The 12,360-nt window shown below is 48.6% G+C and overlaps 1 protein-coding gene across 1 annotated transcript in view; it reads right to left on the bottom strand.

The window, feature by feature from the left end:
- Positions 1 to 1,738: 1,738 nt before the first annotated feature.
- LOC101115931 (ATP-binding cassette sub-family A member 17) overlaps positions 1,739 to 12,360 on the bottom strand; it is a 101,029-nt gene continuing 90,407 nt past the window's right edge. The window contains exons 26-30 of the mRNA XM_027961952.3: positions 4,379 to 4,566; positions 3,253 to 3,423; positions 2,831 to 3,021; positions 2,621 to 2,694; positions 1,739 to 2,138 (exon numbers count right to left, since the gene is read on the bottom strand). Coding sequence (XP_027817753.1) covers positions 1,761 to 2,138; positions 2,621 to 2,694; positions 2,831 to 3,021; positions 3,253 to 3,423; positions 4,379 to 4,566 — 1,002 coding nt within the window. The 3' untranslated portion in view covers positions 1,739 to 1,760. The remainder of the gene's footprint in view (positions 2,139 to 2,620; positions 2,695 to 2,830; positions 3,022 to 3,252; positions 3,424 to 4,378; positions 4,567 to 12,360) is intronic.

The raw sequence follows: 12,360 nt of genomic DNA, 5'->3' as shown, positions 1-12,360 counted from the left end.
AGAGAAGCCAGGGAATCTGGGTCAAGGCTCTCTTCTTACACTCTTCCCAAGGCATCAAACTGCTCTGTGCCCACACCCCTCACTCACACTGCTGTCTGAACTCCATCAGGGTACTGGTTCTGTGCTCAACAGCTGAACACACACAGGACCCAAGGTGCCAAGCCTCCAAGCCAGTCTGGAGTAGGAGACAAGTGAACAGATGATCACAGCGTGGCTATGAGGTTCCAGGGGTGAGGAGGTGGGGGTGGTGCGTGCAGAAGAGGAGTGGGTAGAGCAGAGCAAGCCTGGGGCCTGCTCCAACCCGAGGGGCGGGTCCTCCAGGCCTGCAGGCTTTCAGCCTTTCTCACACACCTGTGTTCCTACTGGCTAGAGCTTCCTGTTTGGTACTTTCTGTCCACCCCCCTCTCCCCCCCCCCCCCCCCCCCCCCCCCGTTAACTTTTTTGCTAGACTCCTCCAGGCAGAGGCCCTGGCTCTGAGCAGTCACAGGAAGTCATAGGAAAGAGGGGTGGGTGTGCAGCCAGACGTGGGGGTGGGAAGTAGGGCCGGGAACAGCAGACATCACGCTCCTTCCTGGAGCTTGGCTTAGAAGGGAGGGAGAGGGCTACCTGCAAAGGAGCCCAGCGGGGCTTGTGAGAGGGTCTAGCGAGACCACGCTGGAAAGAGAAGCTGTGTGCCCGGGCCCTTCTTGGAGGAGGGCCCTCTTGATAAAGGTGCAGGGCCACACCCATGCACACTCAGGCTTGATGGTCCCAGCTCACTGCTGCTCATGCCTGAGCTGCATCATAACACAGATTGCTGGACCTCACCTCCCAAACTTCTGATTCAACGGTGCTGGGGTGGGGTGCAAGAACCCACATTTCTAACAAGTTTCTGAAGAGGTGGATGCTTCCAGCCAGGAACCCCACTTGAGAACTTCTGCCTAAGGTGAATCCTGGCTCTGCCATCAGCTGACCATGGAAAGTTGCTGGATGTCTCTATGTCTCAGCTTACTCTTCCAGGCAATGGGGATAATTATGACTACATCACAGGTTGATGGAAGGCCACACACAGGTTAGGGTGTTACGGCCAGGGCAAAGAACAGATGGAGCCACCCAAATCGAAATATTGAAATATTGGAAAATGGTGACTTAGGTTTGCAAAGCTGTCCTACCTTCAGAACCATGGCCCTGTTACACCGTGGTCAGGGGCACGGCCCTGTTACACTGTAGTCAGAAGCAGAGCCCTGTTACACCATGGTCAGGAGCACAGCCCTCTTACACTCTGCTCAGAAGCAGGGCCTTGTTACACCATGGTCAGGAGCACAGCCCTCTTACACTCTGCTCAGAAGCAGGGCCCTGTTACACCATGGTCAGGAGCACAGCCCTCTTACACTCTGCTCAGAAGCACGGCCCTGTTATACTGTAGTCAGGAGCACGGCCCTCTTACACTCTGCTCAGAAGCACGGCCCTGTTACAGCCATGGTCACCCCCAGGCCTTCATGCTCCTGATGGGATATGACAGGTGTCCCTCTGATCCCACGGCCAGGTCTCAGTGAGCCTGTAGGCCACTTACGTGTGATCCAAGGGGATCCCTTCCCACAGAAATGGACCTGGATTCTCCACCAGGCCTCTAAGGCTGGTGCCCTCCATCTGGCAGAGAGCTAGCCCACTCCTCCACCCCCAAGCTGAGCTTACTGGGTCTTCAGGTTGCCTCTGTACGCGCCTTGCAGCCCATGGCAGGCTGTGTGCACCCGGGCTAGCCTGGCACAGGAAACTCTTTATTACAGCAAGGCAGTTTTTGAGGGATGTGGTGAGGGAGGCTGGGAGGCAGGTGGAGAGCGAGGCAGAGAGGGTGGCTGAGATGAAGACCAGGAGGAAGGCCTGAAGGGAATTGGAGTGGGAGACCAGGAGAAAGGCTGGGAGGAAGATGGAGTGGGGGGTGGAGTGGGAGGTGGAGAGGGTTGCTGGGAGGAAGAGGGAGAGAGAGGTGGACACGGAAACGTGGGGTCTGCGGGCTTGGCCCTCTCTTGTCTGTTACTCCCTCGGGCAGGGGGCACAGGGCAGCTGAAGCTCAGGAAGATGTCCTCCAGGGAGACCTGGTTGACTGAGTAGTCCTCCAACACGTACATCGCCTTGGCTTGCTCCATAATGCCGAAAACCTGCGGGAAGGGAGGGGGCCACTGTGGACGGCAGGCACAGGGGAGCGGGGGCGGACACAGCAAGGGGTGGGAAGACGTAGGGTCTCAGATTGTTACAGAGCCCCCAGAGGCCCATTCCTCTCTCAACTGCTCCCAGACCACCTCTCAGGCAGTCAGTCCTGCGGAATTCAGCTGTCTGTGATCTGAAGGAAAGGGACCTGGCTGGGAGTGGTGCCAGAGGCAGAGGTCCCGCTGGGTCCTGGCCTGCTGTGTACCTTGGGCATGTGGCGTGCCCTCTTTGAGCCAGCTCCCCTCTCTGTGAGATGAGGGGGCAGAAGGAGCTGATCTCTGAGGTCCCTTCCAGTTCAAATATTCTTATCAAAATTTTCTATGAAATTCACATGAATGTTGCAGCAGGACTGAATTGGACTTCCACTGGAAGCAGAACTCTGAAAGTGCACGACATCAGAGGTGTGCTCCCTGATGTCCAGGTATGTGCTCACCTTCGCCCAGCTGAGGTCATCGCCGGGCAGGTGGTAATGGACCATCCCTTGGTGCTCATCCTCCAGGACGCTGCCTGCACAAAGCAGAGACCATGTCCCCCTGAGGGCCAGGCTGGACGGCTGGGGGAGGGTGGCGTTGGCCCCAGAATCATGACTCCCATCCCAGTGCTCAGGGATGCACAGACGCATGGCGCCCTCTGCGGCACATACCTGGGAAGGTCAGGCCCACGAACGCCTTGAACTCCTCCAGGGCCTCCTGCTGCCCATCACTCCGGATCTTGGCCCGCAGGGAGTAGCCACTGCCAAACTTGCTCTTGAGGTGCTGTGGGCTGCCCAGGCACTTGAACTGACCCTGCACCATGATGGCCAGCCGGGTGCACAGGGCTTCACACTCCTCCATGCTGGGAAGACGGGGCGGAGCCTGATACAGCAGCGGGGAATGCTGATGCCCGCCCTCCACGCCAAAACCGTGCACCTGGGAAAGTGCTGATGCCCAGATCAAGCTGTTCCTGATTCCCATGCTCAGGATGTGGCCCACTTGCCTCACAGACTCTTCACCGGAGGCTAACAGGTTTTCTGTCCACCCAGCCCCTCCTGGCCCACCCAGCCCACAGCCCCCGTCCTGGCTGAACCTGTGGGAGGTGATGACGATGGCCTTGCCGGACTTTCGGGCCCGTGCCACAGTGCCCCAGAGCAGACGCCGGGCCACAGGGTCCATGCCAGTGGATGGCTCATCCAGGAAAATGACCACAGGTTCTCCCAGCAGGGCAATGCCGGCACTCAGCTTCCGCCTGTTGCCGCCACTGCGGCCGAGGGGGAAAAATTGGGTGACTGGCAACCCTAAGTTTCCAGAAGTGCAATCTTCCCTGCTTTTTCCTTTGTTAAGCAAGTAGTCATGCACCCTGGTGGGGTGTTCAGTAACATGACCCACCACCCTCCCCCAGGGGTACACTGTGACTCAGCTGTCCACTCAGCATCTAAACCATTCTCCTGGGCATAGCGATTGGTCCAAGCTGAGCACACGATCCGTGGATTTCCTCTGAGGGCCTCTATGGGTGTCACAGGGTAAGGGCATAGAACCATTTTAACTAACTTCTTTTAATGAACACATAGCATTTATGATGGAAAGGTACTTCCCAAATGTTAATTCATTTAATCATCAAAAGATGCAGGGAAACATGAAAACATGATTAAAACAGAAGTTAACGGAAGAAAGAGGGCACCATCCTCTAACTCCTGGGCTCCCTGACCCAGTTCTGCTAACAGTCTGCAGGGGCTCTGTGCACAGCTCAAGGGGCGGCTTGGGACTTGGGACCGAGTAGCCTTGCTTTGTTTAAGCTAACTTGAATTGGGTTAGGATCACTGGTGACAAAGACTCAGGAAGACCCCACACTCTTCAGCTGAACATCAGCTACTCAGATGGCTCACACAGAGCAGGGTGCGGGAGTGTGGGTGTGCAGTGCAAATCTGCCGCAGGTCAGAAGCCCTTGTGAAGCGGCAGGAAGAGTAACAGCTGTGGTGCATCAGCCCATCCTTAGCCAAGTAACCAGAGGAAGCAGGGCCATGGGACAGCCAAGGCCGTTGACCCATTCTCACAGAGGAGGAAGGCCACCTCCCTGGAAACCTGCGCAGTGGTGAGGACCACACAGCTCCCCCAGGCACAGAGCCAGCAGGCCTTGCCCTACCCCCCAGCACTGAACAGAACCAGAGCACATCTTATTTTGGGACAGGGAGGGCTGAGGGGACCCAGAGTCTCACCTGTAGGTCTTCACCAATTTGTCGGCATACGTGTACATGAGCAAGTCATCAAGAATTTGGTCCACACAGGAGCTGATGTGACGCTCAGGGATGCCCCGGAGCCGGGAGAACATGACCAGCGTCTCCCTGCCCGTCATGTGGTCCAGCAGGGCATCGACCTGGGGACAGTAGCCAATCCACTGTCGCACCTGGAGTCGGAGCACAGCCCAGGGGGAAGGCGGGTCAGAAGGAAAGCTGCCCACTGGGCAGGTGCCTGGCCTCTGCCTCATGCACACCCACAAGTGCCAGGTGAACAGACGTGTGCCAGGGGCCACCAGTGATATTTGGGAGCCTGGATGCAGCATTGGCTGCTGGCGTGAACCCCAACCCCAGAGGGCGCACATGGGTCTGGAGCACTTACAATCCTGCCTGCCCAGCAGGAAACCTCAGTGTCCAGAGTTGCCCTATCTCTTGCCACTTACCAAGTGTATGGTCAGCAGAAGACACTTTATTTTTTTCCCATTTATGCATATTTTCTATTAGACAAGTAACCCACAAATACATTTTCTTTGTGAGGGTGCTGGAGTCTCTTGTACAGGGCCTGCCCCAGGTGGTGCAGTCACATCTAGGTACACTTCCAGACTTCTGCACAGCTGCGTAAAACACAACTGGATCACCTTTATTTACCATTCTGCACTTACCATTTTACCATTCTATCATTTTAATTCAATATTATGTGTTAAAGATCTGCCTTGGTCAGTAAATATTAATACAAACCTACTTTAACTTGGGCTTCCCAGGTAGCGCAATGGTAGAGAATCGGTCTGCCAAAGGAGGAGGCACAAGAGACACAGCTTCAGTTCCTGAGCTGGGAAGATCCCCTGGAGAAGGAAATGGCAAGCCACTCCAATATTCTTGCCTGGGAAATACTATTGACAGAGGAGCTTGATCATGGGGTCTCAGAGAGTTGGGCACTACTGAGCAACTGAGCACACAAGCCTATTCCAACCCAGTTTGATTGCAACTTAATCATTCAGATTTGGGTTCAGTTCAGTTCAGTTGCTCAGCCGTGGCCAGGCCCACATGCTAGGCCTCCCTGTCCATCACCAACTCCAGGGGTTTATGCAAACTCATGTCCATCGAGTCAGTGATGCCATCCAGCCATCTCATCCTCTGTCATCCCCTTCTCCTCCTGCCCTCAATCTTTCCCAGCATCAGGATCTTTTCTAATGAGTCAGCTCTTTGCATCAGGTGGCCAAAGTATTGGAGTTTCAGCTTCAACATCAGTCCTTTCAATGAACACTCAGGACTGATCTCCTTTAGAATAGACTGGTTGGACCTCCTTACTGTCCAAGGGACTCTCAAGAGTCTTCTCCAATACCACAGTTCAAAAGCATCAATTCTTCGGCACTCAGCTTTCTTTATAGTCCAACTCTCTCGTCCATACATGACCATTGGAAAAACCATAGCCTTGACTAGACGAACCTTTGTTGGCAAAGTAATGTCTCTGCTTTTTAATATGCTATCTAGGTTGGTCATAACCTTCCTTCCAAGGAGTAAGCGTCTTTTAATTTCATTGCTGCAATCACCATCTGCAGTGACTTTGGAGCCCAGAAAAATAAAGTCAGCCACTGTTTCCACTGTTTCCCCATCTATCTGCCATGAAGATTTGGGTTGGCTGTTTATAAAAGATTCAGGCACGTGTGTGATATTTCCGAGTTTTTGCTGTTATGAACTTGCAGCAAACCAAGCTCCTCTGTCCATGGGATTCTCTAGGCATGAATAATGGGGTAGGTGGCATGCCCTCTTCCAGGGGAGTTGACCATAAATGCATGGGTTTATTTCTGAGCTCTCTATTCTGTTCCATTGATCTATGTGTCTGTTTTTATGCCAGTACCATATAGTTTTGCTTACTGGACCTTTGTAGTATAGTCTGAAGTCAGGGAGCATGATACCTCTAGCTTTTTATCTCAAGACAGTTTGTTAACATATTTTTAAAAACCATGAGTGGGTACTGAATTTTCATCCAATGCTTTTTCCGCTTCTATTGATAAATATTTTCCTCCTTTCATCTATGAAGGTAGTGCTTTATACTGGTAGATTTCCTACTGTTAAATCTTACTTATGTTTCTGGAATAAGCCTGACAATTGTCATTTTTATTCTTTCAATATCCTGCTGAATTTCTATTCTCAATACCTTCAGTTTAGTTCTGTTCAGTGGCTCAGTCATGTCCGGCTCTGTGACACCATGGACTGCAGCACACCATGCTTCCCTGTCCGTCACCAACTCCCGGAGCGTGCTCAAACTCATGTCCATCAAATTGGTGATGCCATCCAACCATCTCATCCTCTGTTGCCCTCTTCTCCTGCCTTCAGTCTTTCCCAGCATCAGGGTATTTTCTACTAGGTCAGTTCTTCACATCGGTTGGCCAAAGTATCAGAGGTTCAGCTTCAGCATCAGTCCTTCCAATGAATATTCAGAACTGGTTTCCTTTAGGATGGACTAGTTGGATCTCCTTGCAGTCCAGGGGACTCTCAAGAGTCTTCTCCAACACCACAGTTCAAAAGTGCTCAGCTTTCTTTATAGTCCAGCTCTCACATCCGTACATGACTATTGGAAAACCAATAGCTTTGATTAGATGGACCTTTGTCAGCAAAGTAATGTCTCTGCTTTTTAATACACTGTCTAGGTTGGTCATAACTTTTCTTCCAAGGAGTAAGCGTCTTTTAATTTCATGGCTGCAGTCACCATATGCAGTGATTTTGCAGCCCCCCAAAATAAAGTCAGCCACTGTTTCCACTGTTTCCCCATCTATTTGCCATGAAGTGATGGAACCAGATGCCCATGATCTTAGTTTTCTGAATGTTGAGTTTTAAGCCAGCTTTTTCACTCTCCTCTTTCACTTTCATCAAGAGGCTCTTTAGGTCCTCTTCACTTTCTGCCATTAGGGTGGTGTCATCTGCAAATCTGAGGTTATTGATATTTCTCCCAGCAATCTTGATTCCAGCTTGTGCTTCATCCAGCCTGGCATTTCACATGATGTACTCTGCATATAAGTTAAATAAACAGGGTGAGACATACTCCTTTACCAATTTGGAACCAGTCTGTTGTTCCATGTCCAGTTCTACCTGTTGCTTCTTGACCTGCATACAGATTTCTCAGGGGGCAGGTCAGGTGGTCTGGTATTCCCATCTCTTTCAGAATTTTCCACAGTTTATTGTGATCCACACAGTCAAAGGCTTTGGCGTAGTCAATAAAGAAGAAGTAGATGTTTTTCTGGAACTCTCTTGCTTTTTCAATGATCCAACAGATGTTGGAAATTTGATCTCTGGTTCCTCTGCCTTTTCTAAATCCAGCTTGAACATCTGGAAGTTCACGGTTCATGTACTGTTAAAGCCTCACTTGGATAAATTTGAGTGTTACTTTGCTAGCGTGTGAGATGAATGCAATTGTGGGGTAATCTGAACATTCTTTGGCATTGCCTTTCTTTGGGATTAGAATGAAAACCGACCTTTTCCAGTCCTGTGGCCACTACTGAGTTTCCCAAATTTGCTGGCATGTTGAGTGCAGTACTTTCACAGCACCATCTTTTAGGACTTGAAATAGCTCAGCTGGAATTCCATCATCTCTGCTAGCTTTGTTCGTAGTGATGCTTCCTAAGGCCCACTTGACTTCAGACTCCAGGATGTCTGGCTCTAGGTGATTGATCACTGTGGTTATCAAGGGTCATCAAGATCTTTTATGTATAGTTTTTCCGTGTATTCTTGCAACCTTTCCTTAATATCATCTGCTTCTGTTAGGTCCATATGTTTTCTGTCCTTTATTGTGCCCATCTTTGGATGAAATATTCTGTTGATATCTCTAATTTTCTTGAAGAGATCTCTAGTCTTTCCCATTCTATTGTTTCCCTCTATTTCTTTGCTCACTGAGGAAGGCTTTCTTCTCTCTCCTTGCATTTGGAACTCTGCATTCAAATGGGTGTATCTTTCCTTTTCTCCTTTGCCTTTCTCTTCTTTCCTGAGCTATCTAAATATTTTACTTAAGGCTTTATGTTCCTATATGAAGTTGGCCTATAGCTCATGTTGGACACTGTGTTTGATTTTCACTTCAGATTGGGTAGCACCCCATCTTCTCTCCTCTGATTCAGAAGAGGTATACAAGAAGGAAATAACTGCTTGGTGGTGGCTGGTAGACTTGTCCGTCAATCCCTTTTAGAAAGGGTAGATCTTCAATTATTATTTCAACTTTACCTCCAGCGTTGGTCTATATAGGCTTTCAGCTTTGTGAACAAATTTTTGGATAGAAGGCTTGGAAATGTTATTATTTGATGCAAAGGAAATGAAGGAGTGTGCTCTTTCTTACACACCTGAGTCTGGAGTAAGCCTAGTGCCCTAGGATGGCCACGGAGCCCGGCTCAGAGCACGGAGGCCCCACGGACCAGGGAAAGTCCCACAGTGGAGCCAAACGATTCTGAGACAGCGAATGATTTTGACAGAAATGCGTGTGGACATTCAAAAGTCACTGCTGACTTTCGGCATACCAGCAGATTCTGAAAAGAACTGCTGTTGCTGTTCAGTTGCTAAATCGTGTCCGACTCTTTGTGACTCCATGGGCTGCAGCACGCCAGGCTTCCCTGTCCTTCACTATCTCCCAGAGTTTGCTCAAACTCATGTCCACTGAGTCTGTGATGCCATCCAACCATCTCATCCTCTGTCGTCCCCTTCTCCTGCTCTCAATCTTTCCCAGCATCAGGATCTTTTCCAATGAGTCAGCTCTTCACATGTGATAAGAATATATTTTAGGAAATGTGAAAGAATGTTTAAAAATATTTGCACATGTAAAGGGTGCTAAGCAGAAAGCTCACAAAAGAAGAGAGCAAGGATGTAGATTTGAGTTTGCTAATGAGATTAATCCATGTGGGACTTCTAGGAGAAAGTGAAGAGGAGTATGTTGAACTATATTTCCTACCATGAATTTTCACAAATTTCCAGGAGGTGATGTGCAGACAGATTCCAGGAAGACTGAAATCCAATTTCTTTCCAGTCAGACAGGAGGAGGGTCTTGTAGGCAGATGCCACTTGATTTTAAATAATACAAAGAAATGTAACATTCCTTTTCATCTGAGTTTACAGAGCAGGTTTGTACTTGCCTCTCAGTGAGCTTCAATAAACTGGATGGATGACTGGTGATGGTAAGGCTAGTGGGTGGGTCTGTCATGACCACCTGGCCTCACCCTGTCTTGCCGTGTCTTTTATTCCTTTGCTTGTTCATTCCTTCTTCCTTTTTTCAGTAACAGCTTATTGAGATATAATTCACATATCATACAATTCACCCATCAAATGTGTTCAGTTCAGCGGCTTTTAGTATATTCACACTGGTGGTCCATGATCACAGTCAATTTTATAACATGGCATCGCTCCTCCCCAGAGAAACCTCAAATCCATGAAAAGTCACTACCCATTCTCCCCAGAACGCCCAAGCCCTGGCAACCATCAGTTTGCCTATCACCATGGATTTGCCTGTCCTGGATGTTTCATATAAACAGAATCGCACAGTCTGTGCCCTTCTGCGATCTGCTTCTCTCACTCTGCACCCCGCGTTTAAGGTCCATGCGTGGTGTAGCCTAGGTCAGTGCCTCACTCCTTCTTTATGGTTGAACGATACCCTTGCGCATGGATAGATCACATTTTGTTTATCCATTCATCTGTTTGTTGGTGGACATTAGGGTTGATTCTACCTTTTGGCTACTGTGAAAAATGCTGCTATGAACATTCATGTACAAATTTTTGTGTGAATGTGTTAACAGTTTTTTAGTTCTCTTGGATATATAGACCTACGAGTGAAACTGCTGGGTCATATGGTACCTCTGTTCTAACCTTTGAGTATCTTCTCTAATAATCTCAATCTTCCAATTGAAGTCTTTCATCCATTTGTATGTAATGTAATTACTAATGTAATTGGATTCGAATCTACCATCTTGTTAGGGCTATCTACTTGTCCCATGTGTTCTATATTCCTTTTTCTCTCTCACTTTGTCTCCTATTACATTGGTTATTTTTTATGATCCACAGGGCTGCCTAAGAGTCTTCATGACATGGCCGTTAGTCTTCCCCAGAGTGAGTGGTGTGAAGGGGAGTATACCCCAAAGAGAAGCTACAGTGTCCCTCATGACCCAGTCTCAAAAGTGACATACCACTTCTTCCACAGCATTCTGTCAGTCACACAGACCAACCCTGGTACAATCTGGGGTGATCTTCTTAAGGGTGTAAATCTCAGGAGGGTTACTAGGGGCTGTCTTGAAGGTATACCACAATGTCTCTTACCTTCTTCTGTATATTTGTTTTCTACACTTTGATTCTCCATGCTTCATTCTAAATTATTTTTTTTGTGGGGAGGAGTTGTTGTTTAGGTACATGTGCGTGATTATTATTATTTTTTTAATGTGCACCAAACACTGCATTTCAAGTTGTTTGCCGAAATCATTTGAGGCCTAGGATGTGAGCCTCTTCTGCCAGCTTCTCCTGACATTTGCTTCTGCCGGGCACCTGGGAGCACTGGCGGTTTAGAGTCACGTCAATTCCATTTCAGGGACTGATAAGAGTCCAGGCATTCTGCAGTTCCTGCATGAACTTGTCTGAGTACAGTTCATCCCTACACCTGGGATGCAGCCCTCCAGGGTCCTGACTCAAGGAAAGGATGCTTGCATCAGGCCTCCCTATGCCCCAGAAAGCTCATCCTGAACTCCAGTGCAGGCCAGTTCAAAACTAAGGGCAAAAAATATTCACATCTCAGCAACTCAGACTGGAATGGGCCAGCTCCTTGGGTCCCTGTCCTCCCCTACCTCTTGGCTCATTAGTCTTCACTATCTTTTTAGTTCTTTGAATCCTTCAAAGACATGTTTCCAAAATTTGGTCCTATTTTTCTAGTTATTAATGACCACCAGGAAAGGGATTAGAGTTACCTGATTTGCCATTACCAAAAGGCTTGTCCATAATTTCTAAAATAATAAAAATTAAAATTAATAGTAAATGGATCCCAGCCATGAGATGCTTATACTGGTTATGGTTCTTCGGTCAAGCAGTGTATGCTAAAAGGTGACAGAGAGTAATAATTACGAGCATGGATTCTGGAACTAGCCCATGTTGATTCTTCCACCTTCTCTCTAAACTTTATGTTGGTCATGGGCAGTAAAGCTAGCACAGTGCATGCTGTGAATGGCACAGCTTCAGATAGGCCCCTGTAATTTGGTCTCCTTGTATGCCTGTCATTGAATCCACTGTATACTGACCCCACTCCCCCACCATCATTACACTTAAGTCACTGCATGGCAATGGCTGGTTCTCATGATCATAAGCTCCTTGCAAGTGAGAGTCACTGGGCTTACACAACTGTTGGCATACACTAGGCATTCAAAAATTGTTTCACTGAATTGGTGCCAAGTAGACTCCAAGAAGAGGGTCAGGTGTGAGGGATATATACTAAATTTGACTATGTCTGAGTCAAGCTGTTTAGAAGGGATGTATATGCAGGTCTGAAACACAGGACTGGGATTGGGCTGAGGGTGTGGCTACTTGGGAGCCATTAGCAAACAGAAGATAATGGGAGTCAGTGTAAGGAATGAGACTGGGGGGGTGGGGACAGTGTGTGTGGAAGGACGAAGACGGTGGGCTGCTGCTACGGCCCTGGGAGCAGCGCAGTCTAATGGGCTAGAGGAAGAAGACCCACTGCAGGAGCCTAAGGAAGAAGCGTCAGTGACAGCAGAGCCAGAAGAAAGGGGAAGCTATAGGAGCAAACAAAGGAAAGCCAGAGTGTGAAGGAGAGCGAGGCCTGCGTTAAGAAATGCTTCAAATGGTGAATGGAATTGTTTCCTTAATTTCTTTTTCTACTTTCTCATTATTCGTGTATAGGAATGCAAGGGATTTCTGTGTGTTGATTTTATATCCTGCAACTTTACTATATTCATTGATGAGCTCTAGTAATTTTCTGGTGGAGTCTTTAGGGT

This window comes from Ovis aries, chromosome 24, assembly GCF_016772045.2.
Source record: "Ovis aries strain OAR_USU_Benz2616 breed Rambouillet chromosome 24, ARS-UI_Ramb_v3.0, whole genome shotgun sequence".
Lineage (NCBI taxonomy): Eukaryota > Metazoa > Chordata > Mammalia > Artiodactyla > Bovidae > Ovis > Ovis aries.
This window is presented reverse-complemented; position numbering and strand designations above follow the sequence as displayed.